The 19904-nt window shown below is 40.6% G+C and overlaps 1 protein-coding gene across 1 annotated transcript; it reads right to left on the bottom strand.

The window, feature by feature from the left end:
* Positions 1 to 14560: 14560 nt before the first annotated feature.
* Positions 14561 to 18919, bottom strand: LOC117509003 (putative gustatory receptor clone PTE01). Its single transcript, XM_034168827.1, has 2 exons — positions 18025 to 18919; positions 14561 to 14595 (listed from the first exon to the last, which is right to left on the bottom strand). Exons 1-2 carry the CDS (start codon positions 18917 to 18919, stop codon positions 14561 to 14563), a joined length of 930 nt encoding a protein of 309 aa, XP_034024718.1.
* Between the last annotated feature and the right edge of the window lie 985 nt (positions 18920 to 19904).

Raw genomic sequence — 19904 nt, 5'->3', positions numbered from 1 at the left:
GGATCCAGACAGCCATCCGTTTAGAAATGAAATGGTCGTTCAGCCTGTCGATGGCGGCTCCGGAGCACGGCAGCACCCCACAGCCGCTGGGGGCCATCCTTAAAGCGACAGTAACACTCCTTATTCTCTACCGAGCACGTAACATTTTCACCAAAAGCCAGATAAATTTTTCGAATGGTTTCCAGCTGCCAGTCTCTAACAGTTTCTGAAAAAATTCTGATGGAAAAAAAGCCCAAATCATTCCCCCATTTCCTGACAATGAAAATACGATGAGGGGGCTGGACCACTCCTCACTCAAAGCCTGCTCACAGGAGAATGACGCAACCGACAGGCGTGGAAAAACTCACGCATGCGCACGAGGGTTCAAGCTTGTCTGATGCAATCACACGTGATTCAAATCCATATGGTTTTTGAAAAAAAATAATAAGGTCGGATACTGTTCTAATAGACATCGTAGTTTACACGTTATCTGTTGATGTTAATAATGTCTAAATAAAGTATGTAAATACAGTCAGTTCAATGTACTTTTCATACTGCTGTGGTGGTGTGTGTTTGTGTGGTGTGTGTGTGTGTGGTGTGTGTGTGTGTGTGTGTGTGTGTGTGTGTGTGTGGTGTGTGTGTGTGTGTGTGGTGTGCGTGTGTGAGATGGGGATGACACTTTTCGCAGTATTTCACTGGGCATGACAACATTTCAGAATGTTTTTCCCTCTACTTTTCCACTTGGGATGACACGCAAACAATTTTTGTCACAATCTTTTACCTTTGAACCTTTTACCTTTACCATGTCCTTTGAAAGTGGGCGCACAAGAAACGCCCCAGCAAGTGTTTTTTTTTCCTTGAGAATGTGGTGTAATTTTTCCAATTTAGTTTACACATGTTATATGGTGATGTTAATAATGTTTAAATAAAGTATATAAATACAGTATGTTCAATGTACCTTTCATACAGTTGTGTGTGTGTGTGTGTGTGTGTGTGTGTGTGTGTGTGTGTGTGTGTGTGTGGGTGTGTGTGTGTTGTGTGGTGTGTGTGTGTGTGTGTGTGTGTGTGTGTGTGTGTGTGAGATTGGGATGACACTTTTCGCAGTATTTCACTGGGCATGACACCATTTCAGGATGTTTTTCCCTCTACTTTTTCACTTGGGATGACACTTTTTCCACAAATAATTTTTGTCACAATCTTTTACCATTGATTACTACATATACTTTAATAGTTTTCAAAAGTATTTAATAAACAATCAAGAAACAAGCAATTACAAATAACATTACAAATAGCCCATAAACCCCCCCCCCCCCCCCAAAAAAAACAAAACAGCAATCACAATTTACAAAAAATGACAATGAATATTTGACAAAAGTATTAAAAATGTCACTGTGAAGTGGAACTCAAATTCAGCCCCTTGCCAATATCCCTCAACATGATTTCCACTCCGGAGGTGGAAAACTCGGGAATGTCTATGCTGTCATTCGCCGCACTGGTGGATGGACCCGACTGGTTTGATGTGCCGGGCTGGGGCTGGGATGGTGTGGGCCGGTGCGTGGACGCCACACTGTGGAGGTTATGGTACTGGGAGTGGTGCTGCTGGCCGTGGATGGGTGGTGGTCCGGCGTTCCGATACAGCGCCTAGGTCCACAGTAGTGCAAATCCGTGGCCGGCGATTTGACACCGGCGCACAGCGTAGAGAACCAATGGCAGCGCACGCCTGTCCACATTCCCCAGCACTGCGTGTGTTTGAAGGAGCAGTCCACAGTGGGGGACCAATCACAACGCCGTTCTTTGGACTAATGACTAATCGAGACACCCCTCCCTGTTGCCCGGCACCCCCCCCCTACTAGCGTCCCGGTGTCGATTTATTACGTTGCGGCTTAATGGAAGTATTTCTTTAATTTACACCCTTTGCAGTGAATTTTTTTTCCTGCGTTTTCTATTATTTTATTACATTGTGGATGAACGCGATTTGTACTTTCATTTACATCTTTTGCAGTGAATTTATCAGTGTTTCAACAGGTATTTAACATTGATTTTGTTTCAATATCGATTGATTTTTTTTTACGTGCGTGAGAGGAGACACACACACACACCTCCCCCATGTAATCTCTCCTTTTTCATATGAGGCTGTTTTTTGAAAGTGGGATGTCCAGAGGTGTCAGTACATAAGATGAATAAAATATTACATTTTGTCACAATTTGTATGTGTCATTAAGTACATAAGGCAAATACAATCTTATATTTACTATGAGCTCTAGTTTACATAAACTGTTCAGGAGGTGGGATACTGAAGATCTGCTGGTTTAAATATGCTAAAATGTGCTGTTTAATTTTGTCTGACTCTCTTCCAATGATCTGTTTAAGAAGAATCCTTTTATTTTCATATAATTTAAAATAAAACTGATATTTTTAAAACTATAAAATATTCAAATCATAATTTAAGTACACCTCTTTGTACATACCACCCTTGCACACGGCCTCATACAAGCATCCATGAGAAATATGCTTAAGCTCCTAATTATACTAGCATGTTTCCTGTGGGGACTGAGTATAGTGTTAATAAAATAAGTAGCTGATATGTTTCAAGTGTGGTAATAAATTATGCAGTTTCTACAATGACTTGGAATGGTGTGTGATTTCAGATGTTTTTAGAATCTTAGACACCCTGTAGACTATTTCATTTTGATGTTAACTTCCTGTCTTAATTCTGTATTATCATTCTAGATTATAATAGCCAAGTGGCCTCTGTGTGTGTATATGGCAGGGGTGGCCAAGTTCGGTCCTTGAGAGCCACCTTCCTGACACTCTTAGTTGTCTCCCTGCTCCAACACACCTGAATCCAATGAAAGACTCATTAAAAGTCTGCTAACGAGTCTTTCATTGGATTCAGGTGTGTTGGTGCAGGGAGACAACTAAGAGTGTCAGGAAGGTAGCTCTCGAGGACCGAACTTGGCCACCCCTGGTATAGGGCTTTGATCACACAAAAACCAGGGAGATCTGACATTTGCTGTTTGCCATGCTTTTGTGTTTGAGGTCAAGGATGAATGCTGTGAAAACAGAAAGTTGATAAGACAAATATTTTTGGAGAAATTAACAATTTTAGCTAGCCAATAAACAATGGATGTTGTGCTGCAATGCACCATGGGAGTTTGGTGTTCTGAGGTTTTGTTATTGTGCTTTATTTTAGTTTGACAGTGTTGTTGGCTTTTTTGTAGATCAATTGGTTTCATCAAGCCTTATGATGCCATTACCATCAGTGCGTTAAGTCTCATGTTGGTACCCTAAGTCAAAAATGTAGTGCTTTTCATGTCTTCCACATTTATCAAATTAGAAACACCTGCGGCAGATTGCGGAAGAAGGAACATGTTGTGTGTGTTTGTGTGTTGTGTGTGTGTGTGTGTGTGTGTGTGGGGTGTGTGTGTGTGTGTTGTGTGTGCGTGCGTGCGTGCGTGCGTGCGTGCGTGCGCAAAATTTTGATTACATTATATACTTACAATTAACTTAATTGTATCAACATTCAGTTGTGGCACTATTCATCATTGGCCCAAAATATATAAACATACCAAACAGCAAATGTCAGCTCTCCCTGGTTTTTGCATGAACAAAGCCATACATACATACATACATACACCACTTGGCTATTATAATATAGAGATGTGTGTACTCTCTCAGGCTACTTGGAGGTAACATGAAAATAATCTATAGTTTTATTCATCACATAATTTTGTACATATTAACCTTCATGAAAGCCTTTGCGTACTGGGTGGTTGAATGAAGGCAAAAGTGACAAATATGAACAATCACCTTTATTAGTACTACAGTAATCTTATGACACAGTTACAGATTAAGGAGTTAGAGTAACAACATTGAAGACAGTTCATGAATGAAAGTAAAACAATGTCTTTGTTGATGAAAAGATAGATGACAGATAGTAAAATACTAATTCCAATAAAATTAGCTTGAAAAAAAATGTAAGCAATATTTAACCACAGTAATGTAGCTAAGTCATGTGCAGGAAGAAGAAGAAGAAGAAGAAAAAAAAAGGTATTCTCAAAAAGAGAAAAGCCATAATGCACCATTTCCCAGCAGGGCTTCAAAATAAATAGATAACAGTAATAATAAAGAACAATAGTTCAGCAACAATGTCAAGATGTGATAATCTCATATTCACTTTCATCAAACTCCATCCTTAATTTACTCATGGTGTGCTGATGCACATCTCGTGTGGCAGCACACTGGGTATCACTGCATCACACTGAACATCTGTGTCCATCCAGCTGTAGTCCAGGGGTAGTACTGATTCCAAGCAACACCTACAGGGGGAAATCAGTACAGTCACATGTGAATAAATGTGAAACATAAAACTGCATGCAGGCATTTGTAAATACACCAGACATGTATCAGACATACAGCTTCCAGATGTTATTGTGAAAACAACCATGTAGATGTACATTCAGAAAACAAATGTTGGACAGGTAATACTAATAATTGGACTATCTAAACTGTTGTGACTTGAAAACTTTCATACTTTCACATCAAAACCAAAGGGAGCTCAGAGAATGCTAATGAATACAATTCAGGATGAGGTCAAAAGGCCAACCTCTTCACACTATAACCAACAAGCCAATGGCGCAAGGAGTAAATTGCACTACTGTGTCGGGTGTGGGTGTGGTGCAGTGAGTGGGGGGTGTGGTGCCATGGGTGATGCCGGTGGTGCTGGCTGTGGAAGCTGCTGCATCGCCTGCCACCTGCGGAACTTGTGCAGCTCAGCATTCACCACCGCCTCCAAATCCAGGAACTGGATGTCATCCATGGTTAACGACTGCTCGTACCAGGACTTGAAGACGGCCCACCTCATCCGCGACCTTTGGTCCACTGGGTTCTGGGGTCCAATTCTGGCATGGGCAGCCTCCAGGGACTCCATTCTGCCCATCATGTGGTCAGACAGCTGTAATAACCCAAGGAGAAAGTAATATTAGTATAATATAGAGATTTGGGTGTGTTTGTGAGAGACAGAGAGAGAGAGAGGGAGTGTTGGTGTTTGTTTTTGTGTGTGTGTGTGTGTGTGGTTGTTATTATCTAATTGAAAATGCAACAAGCGGAAACCCAGGTGGCAAGTGGAGGAAGGAAATGAAAGAATGTTTGATACTTACTTTGCCCAGTAGCTCCTTGGCATCCAACACCATCTTCCTAGACTTGAGGGGCCCTCCCTTGCTGGTCTTCTTTGGGGTGGACGCATCCCACACCTCATCGTCTTGGAAGACCTGCAATGGTGCAGACTCATCGTCACTGGAGATGGGCAAAGGTGGGGCGGCGCACTTCCTGGAGGTCGAGCCAGCAGCGGAGGGTAAATCCTGCAACAGAAGACCAATTGGCATGTAAAAGCTGCAACAACATAGTAATAGCATATGGCAGATGGACAAGGCAAATTTGTCGCAAATATTTACCCCAACCTTCCTCCCTTGGTTCCTCAGGATCCATGCCTCCTTCTCCGTGACAGCTTTCGGTTGTGCGCCGGAGGGAGGGGGCTTGGACAGCTTCCCAAATGCTGTCCTCATGGACTCAAGCCAGGTCTTCAGCTGCTGGGCCGTGCAGGTGGTGGCGAGGGTCCCAGCTTGGTCTCCCAGCATGCGACCTTTCTGCTGGGTGTCCCTGTTGAACATAAGTCAGAAAATGCATTATTGAAAAGTGAAAGTGCTGTGGAGAGACATGATAGTAACAATATATGAAAAATATGCTGAAATGTGATCAGACACTCACTTGTAGTCTTTGTGGGCTTTGTCCCAGAACACGGGATGGCCGATGAAGAAATCTGCAACCAACTGTTCATCCTCCTTCGTCAGCTGCAGTTTCTCCTTCTTGGCCCAGACGTGGACTTCCTCCCCAGCAGGCTGCTTGGTGGATTCAGCTGGCTCTGGAGCAGGAGCAGCTGGAGCAGCAGGAATACAGGCCTCTGCAGGGGGAGGGAGATCATCCACAGCCTCGTCCCTTTCCACCTCCTCAACACGTTGCTCCACTGCTTCTGAAACAAACCTCTTGGTTCCCTTCTTCAACTCCTTGCCGCTGGAAACCTTCTTTGGAGCCATTGTAGAAAAAAATCAGTTGGGGCCTCGTTCGCTGCAAAATTATCTGCCAAAAAAAATTGGAGCATCGTTTTTTTTTTCTCTGCCGTAATATCTGTAGCGTCGAAAAACTGGGGCCTCGTTCTTTCCTCTGCAAAATATATCTGACCGTTGTTTGTCGATGCAAAATACCTGAAGCGTCGTTCTTCTTCCATCTTCTTCAGGTCGAGAGGCCTGCATGCAGCGCGCTTCCGTTTATATACTGACTGCCGCCTGGCGAAACGGGGGGTGGCGTTTATAACGTTGCCGACTAAAACGCCGTTGTGTACGCCGATGTGGGCTCAATCGCCGTTTTATACACCGTTGGTTAGGGATACACCGCCGGCTGCCGATAATGGCGGTTGAAACTGCGGCACTACAGGAAGGGGCGGGATGAAACGGCGATTAAAAAGTATCATATGCCGTTGTTCGCAGACAAGTTTGACAAGTAGAGGACAAGTTTGGACATGTCCAGCTCTCCACAGTTTCTCTGATACTTACTGGACTGGTAAGAATTGAAAGCCGAGATAGACATGTCCAAACTTGTCCCATGACACGCCGAAACGGAGGTGTTCCTTTCTCTCGCTTCATCAGCGAATCGGTCTTTACGCGGCGCGCCGAGCGTCCTTAAAGGGGTCCTTAAAGCTGTAATAACAGTCCTTATTCTCTGTGAAGCCCGTAAAATTTTCACCGAAAGCCAGATAAATTTTTGGAATGGTTTCCAGGTGCCAGTTTCTAACAGCTTCTGAAAAATTCTGATGGAAAAAAAGTCCTTTTCATTCCGCCATTTCCAGACAATGAAAATCCGATGAGGGGGCGGGACCACTCCTTCCCAAGGCGTGCTCACAGGCGAATGACGTCACCGACAGGCGTGGAAAACTCACGCATGCGCACGAGGGTTCAAGCATGTCTGACGTAAAAACATATGAATGAAATCCATATAGTTTTTGAAAAAAATAAAAAGGACCATTACTTTAACAGACCTCATATATATTCTAAACTTTTGTAAAATTTCATATTACAGGAAAACATTAAATATTATTTACTGCCTACAGAAAGTTAATGTTGGACTCCATTTAAAGTATGTGTGCAATCATAGGTAGAATGAACAATAGGAAATGATTTAAACACTATGGTTACCATGGTAACCAATAATTTATTCAGGCCTACTGAATATATAATTCAAGATTACTGTGATAAACTGACAGAGCTAACTCAGAAACATGTCTTGGGGCAACTTGCATAAACATGCACTCTGTTAATTGGAATATTAATTTTTGCAAAATAATTTAAGTCACTACAGACTGTGATTGTCAGCTACCAAAAATACGTTTTTATGGAAACAGATTGCAATGGCAGCTTATTATCCAGAAGTCCCACAGACCTGAGTTACATACATTTTGCCAAATTTTATAAAAGCATAATATCTTTAGCATTTCTGGAAATACATTAAAGGTATTAAAAATTGATTTACAAAATAATGTTTTCAGCATGCATGAGCAGGAAACATTGACATTTAAATAAAACAGCTCATAGACAATATTTTTTTACTGGTCACTTCACAACTTGCAGTTCAAACATTATCAGACATGTTTTTAAACAAACATGCTGAACATGAGATGAATAGTCACACGTTATATACAGTAGAACATCAACTCGATTTCACATTTCCAGAATGAACATTTGTCCAGGGTTTACTGTTTCGCTCAGGCCTCATTTGAGGATGACTTCATGTCACAGTCGAACAGTGTTTGGTCGGAATTGTTACCATAACAACATATTTCTTGCTTTCTGATTCCTTTAATTTCAGCTGCTCAATTCATGTTTGCAGTGAGGCATGATATTATAATTATCCAGGGTAAAACATGTACATTGTACACAATATATTTGTAACACTTGGATACAATCATTTCTGTATGTAAAATGCAACATTCTCATTCTGGTAAATAAATAAATAAATAAATAAATAAAAGTTTGCAGTGCTCTCCACCAAACAGTTGGTGGCAGTAGTGCACCGAGTTGGGTTAAAACACGCTCTTTAACATGAGAAGAGAAGAAGACGACTTAGCTAACTAACAGCGCCACATGCTTTCCATTCTCTTTTGGCAAATAAAAGTTTATGTTCAAGACGTTAATTTGCCTGTTCCGTCTCTATACTACGATTAAGAGACTACGGAAGCGTATTGCATTCACTGGATAAAAAAAAATTTGACCACTGATCTCGTAATTACGAGAAAAGATCTCGTTATTATGAGATCTTTTCTCGTAATTATGAGATCCTGATCTCATAATTATGAGATCTTTTCTCATAATTACGAGAAAAGATCTCATAATTACGAGATCAGGTGTCTCCAGCTTCCGTATGCGCATTTCCTCAATGATCAGCTGGCATGATGGCGCTGTCACAATTAATCTGCTATTACCACCTTCTTGGTCTGAGACACTGGGAAATACTGATATTTCTTAAAAATGAGGATGATATTAATATTAGTATGTCAACACTGCGCAGGCATCTCAAGTCGTTGGGATTGTTCCGGCGGAAAGCCCAGTCTGATGCTGGACATCGCTCTCTTTCTGCAGGAGCATTGAACCAATACGGTATGCTTCATGGATACAAATTCATGCATTTGAAATGCATCCAAGATGGTTTGGTAGTGACTCAGAGAACTGTGCGGCACCTGCTTAAAATCCTAGATCCTCAGGGAGTAGAGCTGAGGCAACGGAACCGTCTAAGACGACGCCTGTATGCAAACCCGGGCCCCAACTTCTTATGGCACATCGATTCCTACGACAAACTGAAACCATATGGAATATGTATTAACGGTGCTGTTGATGGATTTTCACGTATGGTCATTTGGCTGCATGCTTATACCACCAATAGCAACCCCAGAGTTATTTCTGGTTACTTCATTGATGAAGTTGAAGACAGGAGCGGCGCGCCCACACGAATCAGGGCAGACCTGGGCACTGAGAACCGCTCAGTGGAGCAGGTGCAGATGTTTTTAAGAGGTACCCATGACGATGAGTTCAGTGAGAGATGCTACATTACCGGTTCAAGCAATCACAACCAAAGGATTGAACAATGGTGGGGATTTTAAGGAAACACCATGCACAATTCTGGATCAATGTATTCCAAGATTTAAAGGACCATGACCACTTCTCAGGGGACTTCATCGACAAAAATCTCATACAATTCACATGCTTGGAAATAATTGAGGTAAGTCTTTCTCTCCTTTTGGGTGAATGAAGATAGCACTTTGAATGAGTTAAGTAATGAATTAGGTCTGTTTGTTACCTTCATTGGGCTAGACTTTTTATTCTGTCAATAAATCATGACTTGCCCTGAGATATGCTGGCACTGTTCATATGCCCAGCTGATCCAGTCGTTTAGTACAGTTTTGTGCGCTGTGATCATCTCTCTCCCTTCCAAGCTGTTCATATTCACAATTCAAATGTGAATAAGAATCCCAAAGTATTTTCTTCCTGAGCTGCTAAAAAAAAAAAAATGTTGCAAAAAGACTCACATTCACAACAGGTTAATTATTTCTCAGTTCAAACCTCATGAGCTTCACTTAAGTTCAGAATGAATTTTACACAGAAGACTTATCTGTCATCAGATTTATTAGATTCCCTTCACAGCCTCTTTGAGGTGAAAAATGGCTGCAGTGTCACTAAAGTATGGGATAAAAAATGAGTAAGTTTAGGCTAAGTGTTTTGTTTTTTTTTTCTTGTTTGCTTTTCTTCTTCTAGAGAGAGCTGCAGGACCTTGCTAACCTGTGGAATTGCCACAGAATTCGCCCCAGTAGGAATGCAGTTTCTCCAAGTGGACGACCACTATTGATGTACAACCTTCCCCATCTGTTTGGCACCACAAACTACATCAAGGCAGTATCCCATCAACAGATCCAGGCTTGTAGAGAGGAATGCCTGCCAAGAGGTCCATATCCATGTGATGAGACTGTTTTTGACATTTGCTGCCTTGCAATGTCAGAAAACTATCTGCACCCACCTACTTCTTCTGAGGAGGCAATTGAACTCTACCTTTTCTTACGAGCCTACATCCACACTCAGATTTAATAGTAAGTATAGTGCTAAAGGCCTAGTATAGTGGTTCCAAAAGTTTGACCCATAATCAAAAAAATCAAAGTCTATCCAGTACCCAGGACCCCACCTCATATTTTTTTATCCATAAACTCAGAAAATAGTAAAATAAAAAATATTATGTGTGTGTGTGTGTGTGTGTGTGTGTGTGTGTGTGTGTGTGTGTGTGTGTGTGTGTGTGTGTGTGAAAGTTCCCCACAGTCATTATCTATTTTTGTCTAACAGTACAAAACCAAAAGATATTGAATCAATCAACTATCATTCAAGATAGTGAATCATTTAGTTCCACAAATAAAAGCAATAAAGGGTGAGCGGTGATTAGCTTCTGAAATGGCCCTTTTCACTTGTAATGATGGATGTCACCGCGGCCACAGTCCACAGGCTGCTTTCACTTTCTTTTCAGCAACTCAGCTCCACTTAATGCTGCAAAAATGAAGTGAATTCAGCAATTTACAATTAAACCAGCTTCAGGACAGGACTGAAGAACAGATTTATCAGATTTATTTTAAGAACAGATTTATCAAACTAATGTGGTTGTCTGTGATTTTGTTTAAATTTATACTCTTAAATTTATTCAAAATGAAAGTGTTGTTCGTGTGTGTGGTGGAGATACAGTTTTACATCGTGTGTTTGCCTTTTTAAATTATTATTATAAAAACTTGGTAGAAAATATTAATTGTTGCATTGATTTGTTACTGTATTGTTTTTCTCTTTCTCTACATCTTTGCTTAATAAAAATGAAAACAGTTATTCAGTTATCAAAGCAGTGGTTTACTGATCTTTGGTCGATTGACTTAGTTAAATATTGTAACTGATCCAGCTGATCTGGAGAGAGGACTTACTTTGTTTTGTGTAATCTGAATCTTGAGGAGGTTGTTGTTGTTGTCCATTCAGCTGCTCCCATTTTTGTTTGGGGTCACCACAGTGGATACAGCCAGATCCACACTGGTATTTGGCACAAGTTTTACACCGGATGCCCTTCCTGACGCAACTCCAGTGTAACCTGGAGAAACACACAGAGCCGCTGGTGTTCCAAAGAGGTCTCCCATCCAAGTATTAACCAGGTCCTGCACTGTTTAGCTTCTGAGATCTGACTGGATCAGGCTGACACAGAGCAGACCAGCTGCAGAGGCTTGAGGAAGTAAAATGCCAAAATCCAAAATAAATAAAGCAGAAATGACAAAAAAAAGGCTAAAAAAAATCACATTATGTTCAAAAAATATTTTCCTGTATCATATCTTGTCATCTTGTGACCCTTTTGATTAATCCAGTAATGTCTTGTGGGGGGTCCAGACTCCTGAGCCCCAGACCAAGAATTACTGGCCTAGTAGGCCTAGAACGACAGTATACTAATATCAGCAACAAAAAGCAAAAAAAAAAAAAAAGTACATCAACAATTAACATGGATCAACAATAATAAAGTGTGTTGCTTTGATTCATGCACCATTTTGTAAAATGTCTTGAATGACTCCCACTGTTTCAGTTTATTAGGTTAGGGATAAGGGATGGAAATTAGCCACTGGCTATAATCCTGCATATTTACATGAAACTGTTTATTAATATGTACTGTCCCTAATTTAAAAAATAAATCTATAATTTAGCTTTATTAATCCCCACAGGGAAACAGATCCACCACAAGGTCACAAAACAAGCAAACAGTCAACAAACATCAGAAATACAAGAAGTTTATGATTGAGTTGTTGGTTTTATTGCGTGTTCTTTTGTGACTAATCAACTTACCATAATGTTAGTCACAATTCTAGTCCTGGTTAAAACCAACAATACATTCAGATTTTTATGGTTCTTTAAAGAGTAACAATGTTGTCTTTTTTCTGTGTTTCAGGGTGTTCCCAGACAGACAGCAGCGACGTGCAGAAAGATAACTAGCCAACCGGTGAATTTTAACTTTAAAATTGCCTGTAACTGACCTGAAATATCATTGTCACTGTTGTTATTTTTGTTGTTAATATCTGTCTAATTAATGTTTTGTAATCACCATGGCAGTGACAATTGCAAATTTACCTGTATTACATCTGAATGTCATTTTAGTATGAAGACAATTGAAACCTGTGCAGCCTACCAGGCTGCTCAAGGAAGCCCTACCATTATTTAATGCTTCGATCTTAAATATGATCAATCTATCTTTGTTAGTTGGCTATGTACCACAGGCTTTTAAGGTGGCAGTAATTAAACCATTACTTAAAAAGCCATCACTTGACCCAGCTATCTTAGCTAATTATAGGCCAATCTCCAACCTTCCTTTTCTCTCAAAAATTCTTGAAAGGGTAGTTGTAAAACAGCTAACTGATCATCTGCAGAGGAATGGTCTATTTGAAGAGTTTCAGTCAGGTTTTAGAATTCATCATAGTACAGAAACAGCATTAGTGAAGGTTACAAATGATCTTCTTATGGCCTCGGACAGTGGACTCATCTCTGTGCTTGTTCTGTTAGACCTCAGTGCTGCTTTTGTTACTGTTGACCATAAAATTTTATTACAGAGATTAGAGCATGCCATAGGTATTAAAGGCACTGCGCTGCGGTGGTTTGAATCATATTGTCTAATAGATTACAATTTGTTCATGTAAATGGGGAATCTTCTTCACAGACTAAAGTTAATTATGGAGTTCCACAAGGTTCTGTGCTAGGACCAATTTATTTACTTTATACATGCTTCCCTTAGGCAGTATTATTAGACGGTATTGCTTAAATTTTCATTGTTACGCAGATGATACCCAGCTTTATCTATCCATGAAGCCAGAGGACACACACCAATTAGCTAAACTGCAGGATTGTCTTACAGACATAAAGACATGGATGACCTCTAATTTCCTGCTTTTAAACTCAGATAAAACTGAAGTTATTGTACTTGGCCCCACAAATCTTAGAAACATGGTGTCTAACCAGATCCTTACTCTGGATGGCATTACCCTGACCTCTAGTAATACTGTGAGAAATCTTGGAGTCATTTTTGATCAGGATATGTCATTCAAAGCGCATATTAAACAAATATGTAGGACTGCTTTTTTGCATTTACGCAATATCTCTAAAATCAGAAAGGTCTTGTCTCAGAGTGATGCTGAAAAACTAATTCATGCATTATTTCCTCTAGGCTGGACTATTGTAATTCATTATTATCAGGTTGTCCTAAAAGTTCCCTAAAAAGCCTTCAGTTAATTCAAAATGCTGCAGCTAGAGTACTGACGGGGACTAGAAGGAGAGAGCATATCTCACCCATATTGGCCTCTCTTCATTGGCTTCCTGTTAATTCTAGAATAGAATTTAAAATTCTTCTTCTTACTTATAAGGTTTTGAATAATCAGGTCCCGTCTTATCTTAGGGACCTCGTAGTACCATATCACCCCAATAGAGCGCTTCGCTCTCAGACTGCAGGCTTACTTGTAGTTCCTAGGGTTTGTAAGAGTAGAATGGGAGGCAGAGCCTTCAGCTTTCAGGCTCCTCTCCTGTGGAACCAGCTCCCAATTCAGATCAGGGAGACAGACACCCTCTCTACTTTTAAGATTAGGCTTAAAACTTTCCTTTTTGCTAAAGCTTATAGTTAGGGCTGGATCAGGTGACCCTGAACCATCCCTTAGTTATGCTGCTATAGACGTAGACTGCTGGGGGGTTCCCATGATGCACTGTTTCTTTCTCTTTTTGGTCTGTATGCACCACTCTGCATTTAATCATTAGTGATTGATCTCTGCTCCCCTCCACAGCATGTCTTTTTCTTGGTTCTCTCCCTCAGCCCCAACCAGTCCCAGCAGAAGACTGCCCCTCCCTGAGCCTGGTTCTGCTGGAGGTTTCTTCCTGTTAAAGGGAGTTTTTCCTTCCCATTGTCGCCAAGTGCTTGCTCACAGGGGGTCGTTTTGACCGTTGGGGTTTTACATAATTATTGTATGGCCTTGCCTTACAATATAAAGCGCCTTGGGGCAACTGTTTGTTGTGATTGGCGCTATATAAAAAAATTGATTGATTGATTGATTTAGTGTGGAATTTTGTTATTTTATACGATTGTTGGGGGTGGTTACATCATACAGCATCATTACTGTTACCACTTTTTAACCCATTACTTAAAAAGATATGCTTTATATATTGATATTTACCAAATTTACAAGTAATATCCTTTTAAACTGTATTATGTCTGCTCTTGTGACCTTGAACATTAGCTAGCTAGGGGCAAATTAGCCTGAAATCATCAACCCTGTTGCTGTCATTCCTGTTACTTTCCCAGAGTGATTCTGCAGTAACAGGGGTGACATTAACTAGATTTTCCATGTGGATAATCCATGTGGATTTTTCGGAAAATTATGGATGCAAGTACAGTTCCGAACATTCAAGCAGCCCACTTTGGTGCATCTCGCCAACAAGCCACCCTACATACTGGTGTGCTGTATGTAGGTCCAAATGCAAGCCCCATATGTTTCACCACTCTGTCCCCGTCCCAACAGAAAGGGCCTGCTGCAATCTGGGAACATCTCCGGCCAGTTCTAAATTACATAAAAGAAGAGCACCCTATGGTGAAGGTGCTTCACTTCCTGAGTGATGGGCCGTGCTCACAGTACCGCCAACGTGGGAAATTCTACCTCTCTGCACAGAACTGTTCCAAAGAGGCTTTGAAAAAGGCACTTGGAATTTTTTTGAAGCCAATCATGGGAAGGGGGCCCCTGATGGAGTTGGGGGTGTGTTAAAGAGAATTGCAGATGACCTTGTCAGCAAAGGCACTGACATTCCAGACACAAAATCTTTGTTTTCAGCCCTAGTCAGTACCAACACTTCCATCAAGCTGTTTTATGTGGAAGAGGAGGATGTTGACAAGTCAATGAAGGCCATACCATCGAACATCCCACCAGTTCCCTCAACAATGCGCCTGCATCAGGTTGTGACATAGGAGAGAGGCAGCCTGATTTGCCGTGTGAATAGGACCATGAGTGCAGCTACCATGAAGAAACTTGATTGCCAGTGCCCTGGGTCAAAGGTCTTCAACTTTCTGTCTGACCCAATTCCAAGCACATCTACTGAGATTGATTGGCACAGTACAGACATCATTGGAAAATGGTGCGTGGTCAGATACGACAAGGATATCTACCCAAGCATCGTCATTGCAACAGATGACACTGACATCCAGGTCAAATGTATGCAGGTCCAAACAAATTCTTTTGGCCCATTCATGATGACGTACTCTGGTACCTCTATGATGATGTACTCCGCTTCATCCCAGCCCCACTACCAATCACTAGTCGCCATGTGGCAATCCCAAGAGATATATGGCTGGATCTTACAAAGTAAATTCTGTGTGTGCATGTATGTGTGCGCGCACGCACATGTGCGTGTACTGTACATGCGTGTGTACATGTGCTGAAGTGCAGAAAACACGACATTCCAGATAGTTAAGGCTGGTGGTTGGTTGATTGGTTGGTGGTATGGCAGTAATGCCTATGGTGCGAAGTTATGTTTTAACAATGTTAAGTGTTCTGAAAAATGTGCCATGATTAGGGCCTGAGCATCGGGCACTTATTATTATTCTTGTTTATATATTAATTTCTGTTTTGTCAACAGTTCTGTTTCTCGTTTACAATAATTTACATTCTAAGTTTTAAATTTCAATGATTCTGTTACTGTTTTATTACTGTGAAATTAGAAAACAACAAATGCAGTAATGTTCTTACAAAATTCATATATGTGAAATGTTCTGAAGAACGTGTCCCATCATTTTCATACTCATTTTTTGTTGGGAAAGTGAAGTACACGGACCCTCTCCAGGGGGCGTGAATGAACGGCCAACAGGAAGTCCGAATAAATAACAATTTATTCTGCAAATGTGCACAAACAACCAATTATGCTTTTAGTCTGTCAATCAAAAACTCAGCGACGCGTGGGCAGGCCCGAGGGTAGGGGACGCCTATCCAGAGAAGAGCCAGGACCCACGATGTTCCACCGCCAGCGGAGACCTGAAATACACTGGAGCCGCCAAGTCCTGAGTCCCCAGGTGGCCACCGCTTCCAGCTGTCAGATCCGGTACTGCTGGCAGGAACAGACACAGGTGAAAAGGTGGGTGTGTGAACACCCAGCAAACAATCAGCTACAATAAAGTTCCTTTCTGAGGGAAAAACCTCCACCTCCAAACACAGGAACACAGAGTACGTGCAGTGCCTTATGTATCACTTAATCAAGTCTGACGGGAGGAGTGGAGACGCCAACTCCTCCAACTTCCACAAACACGGCTACAAGCTGCAAGTGTACAAAAGGTTAATGACTGCAAAAAGCTCTGCTGCAAAAACGTGTGCGTACGGCACAGAACGGCTGAGCTGGTTACCTTGAGGGTATAGTGATAACTCGGCAGAGTTCTGATGTTTCTCCCAGGCTTTTATGGATGGTGGTGATGAATGATGAATGACAGCTGTCAGCTCCTGGCTCCTGGTGGACTTCCTGCGGCAACTGCCCCTCTGGTGCCTGAAACCTGACAACAGGCAGGACGCCCTCTGGTGGTGAGCCAGCAGTACCTCCTCTTCGGGCGGCCCACACAACATTTTTCTTTTGTTAGTTGATAAGATCTGTTTCTTGATAGCATTCACTGTGATACATTTTTCTAAGTTTTAAAAGTCAATGATTCTGTAACTGTTCTGTTACTATTAAAATATAATAAACAACAATAATTGCAGTATTTTATTTCAAGATATAAACACATGAAGTGTTCGCAGAATGTGGTCCCATCATCCCTGTTACTTTTGTTCACCCTGTTACTTGCATGTCAGTCCTGTTGCCACTATAAATTTCATAAAAATATAAAGAATTACAATTACAATCATAACCCAGGTATTACAATTACATAGATAACAGTTTGCAAAATGGCTTTTATCCAATACCATTCTCATAAAAACACTAATATATCTATACTAACATGTGGTCTACTTTTACAATCTAGATGTACATGGTCATATGATAGGTAAATTTAATGTTTAAAAATATATTAATGATCTGAAAAAAATACAGTGAAAGAGGGACAGATTTACTACTCATTCATGTGTAAACTGTTACACATAATTACTTCTAAATATATGGAACATTAACCATTTTGTCCGTAACAGGGTTGACAAATGAATCATATAATGAAGTAGATAACATAAAAAATAGATAGCCTGAGATGGACCCATGTCATTTCTTGTCACTTTAAGATGTCTTCTTTCAGCTGATATTTTTAAAGATTGCAAAAAAAAAAAATGACTTAATTTAAAAATTTCCAAAGCTGAAAACGTACCGATTCGGTGGAATCACCCGTAAGCGGTGCCACTCAAAGAAGAGGTACAAGAATAACCTCAAGGTACATAAGCCTCAAATGGAAAGGCATTCAGTCTCCGAAACTAGGAGACTGTTGCAGACAACAAAACAGACTACTGTGCCTTGATAAAGATGCAGTGAGAAAGTTTGAAAATGACCGTAGTGGGAACATTGTGATCAATGGCCACAGAGCCGCATTAGTTTCTGCTCCGTCTGGTGCCATTCCACACCCCACCTACAATTGCATGTGTGCTTCTGATGTGGGCTCTGAGGTCACATGTGTGTCCACTGATAATGGTACAATACATTGTCCTCATCAACACAATCAAGAATGATATATTTTTTTCCATGTAGAAATCACCTTGTAATAAACTCACAGGCCCTCCCAAACTAGTAAAAAACATAAATGAAAAGTGACATAAATAGATAAACAGCAGTCAGCGAGAGTTCATCTGAAAAAAAAAAAAAAAAAAACTGGCAGAAGGGAATTTGCATTGCATAATAAACATAATCAACATAAACTAAAGTTGAAGAATTTTATTTCTGAAAAAAATCATCAATTGCTTTCGAATTTCTTTTGTTTTCAGTCCATAGATGATTGGATTTAGTGTTGGGGGGAAAATTAAAGTTGACAGCCCCATGAATCTCCTAAAATATGATGAGGTGGTCTTTATTCTGTATGATATGATGGTAAAAAGCCCAAGACACTCCAGCAGGAGGAAAACAGTCAGATGTGTCGCGCATGTCTGAAGGGCTTTGGCTCTGGTGTCTGATCGTTTAGTTCTGAAACACGTAAAAAGGATGTGGAGATATGTGTACAAAATCATTCCATTTGCTACGATTTGTGAAACGGCAACAAGGAGAAGGCCATAAATGTTATTGACGGCAGTGCTGGAACACACGAGACTCAGTAAAGAAGGATTATCACAGTAGACGTGTGTCATTGCAGATCGACAGCGAGGTAGAAGCAAGAGCAGATAGAAAAGCACGCCGATTGAAATCAAATTACACAGCCACACAAATGTGATTATTCTTACAATGTGTCTGTTAGTCATAATGCTGCAGTATTTCAGTGGGTGACATATAGCTACATAGCGATCATAGGCCATAGCAGTCAGGATGAACACAGCACCAGCTCCATAAACGTGGATAAAAAAAGCTTGGGCAACACAAGCTGAGTAATGCATCGTCTTTGTGTCCTGCAATATTTCTTTGATCATCTGTGGAAAGCACGCAGAGGAGCCGATGAGGTCATTGATGGGAAGATTGAGCAGGATCAGATACATGGGCTGGTGCAGACACTTGTTAAGAACGATGGTGAGAATGAGAATGAAGTTACAGCAAAGTATAATCATGTAGCTCAAAGTGGCAAAAAGAAATGCAGGAAAGACACTTTCAGAGGAGAGATTAAAGCTTTGCAGCCTCAACACAGAAGATGTGTTGTACAGGTTGTCCATTTTTATCCTCTTCTTCCTATAATGTACCAAGGTTAAAGGTTTAACTATTTCATATTCACGAAAACTGACAAACACACGAAATGACAGTGTGGAGATCATAAAGTAATGTGGGAACATAAGAAACTGAAAACATCAAAACAAAATGACAAGCATCATTTTGTGATTGACCTTTTTCACTGAGATGGAAAACAAATCAGTTATAATTCAGCTTCAGCTGAACACACGTTGGAAAAATAAATGTTTAATGGATCTGTCTCTGTCATAAAGCTCCACATCAGCAGCTGGTCGGATGAAGAGGAGGTGTCACAGCTTTATAAGAGATTTTTCCTGAACAACAGCAGCTCTCTGGAGAATTCTGACTGTCATGGCAGTGACTTTGACGTGTTTGGGGAAAAAAAAAAACACACACACGCAAACAACTCATACAAATACACCACTTACTCACCCTGACCCTGCACAGAAACATTGGATATGTTAATAGAAATCAGTTTATGTACGCAAACACCAGTTCGTCGAACATGTTACATATAAGTTTTGATTGCAGCTAAATTTAAAATACTGATACTCTGATAATACTCATATATTTTTAGTTGTTTCATCTTACAGGATTCACATTAATAGCACTAAAGTTTAAGTACAGAAAACACAGTATTCAGTGCAGTACTGCAGATTCAATACAGATATAAGATAATCCTTTATTAGTCCCATGACAGGGAAATTTACAATGCTACAGTGACAAAGGAACAGTCACAGAACAACTGTACAAAGCATGCAGAAATAAGGTAAAAGAAAATAAATACCAAAAACACATGGGTCAAGTTCTGTGCAGAATAACAATATATACTGTAGAATACAGTAGTGTTCAGAATAATAGTAGTGCTATGTGACTAAAAGATTAATCCAGGTTTTGAGTATATTTCTTATTGTTACATGGGAAACACGGTACCATTAGATTCAGTAGATTCTCACAAATCCAAGACCAAGC

Source organism: Thalassophryne amazonica, chromosome 4 (genome assembly GCF_902500255.1).
Source record: "Thalassophryne amazonica chromosome 4, fThaAma1.1, whole genome shotgun sequence".
In the NCBI taxonomy this organism is placed as follows: Eukaryota; Metazoa; Chordata; class Actinopteri; order Batrachoidiformes; family Batrachoididae; genus Thalassophryne; species Thalassophryne amazonica.
Note: the sequence above shows the minus strand (reverse complement) of the source record. Positions and strands in the feature narration are given on the sequence as shown.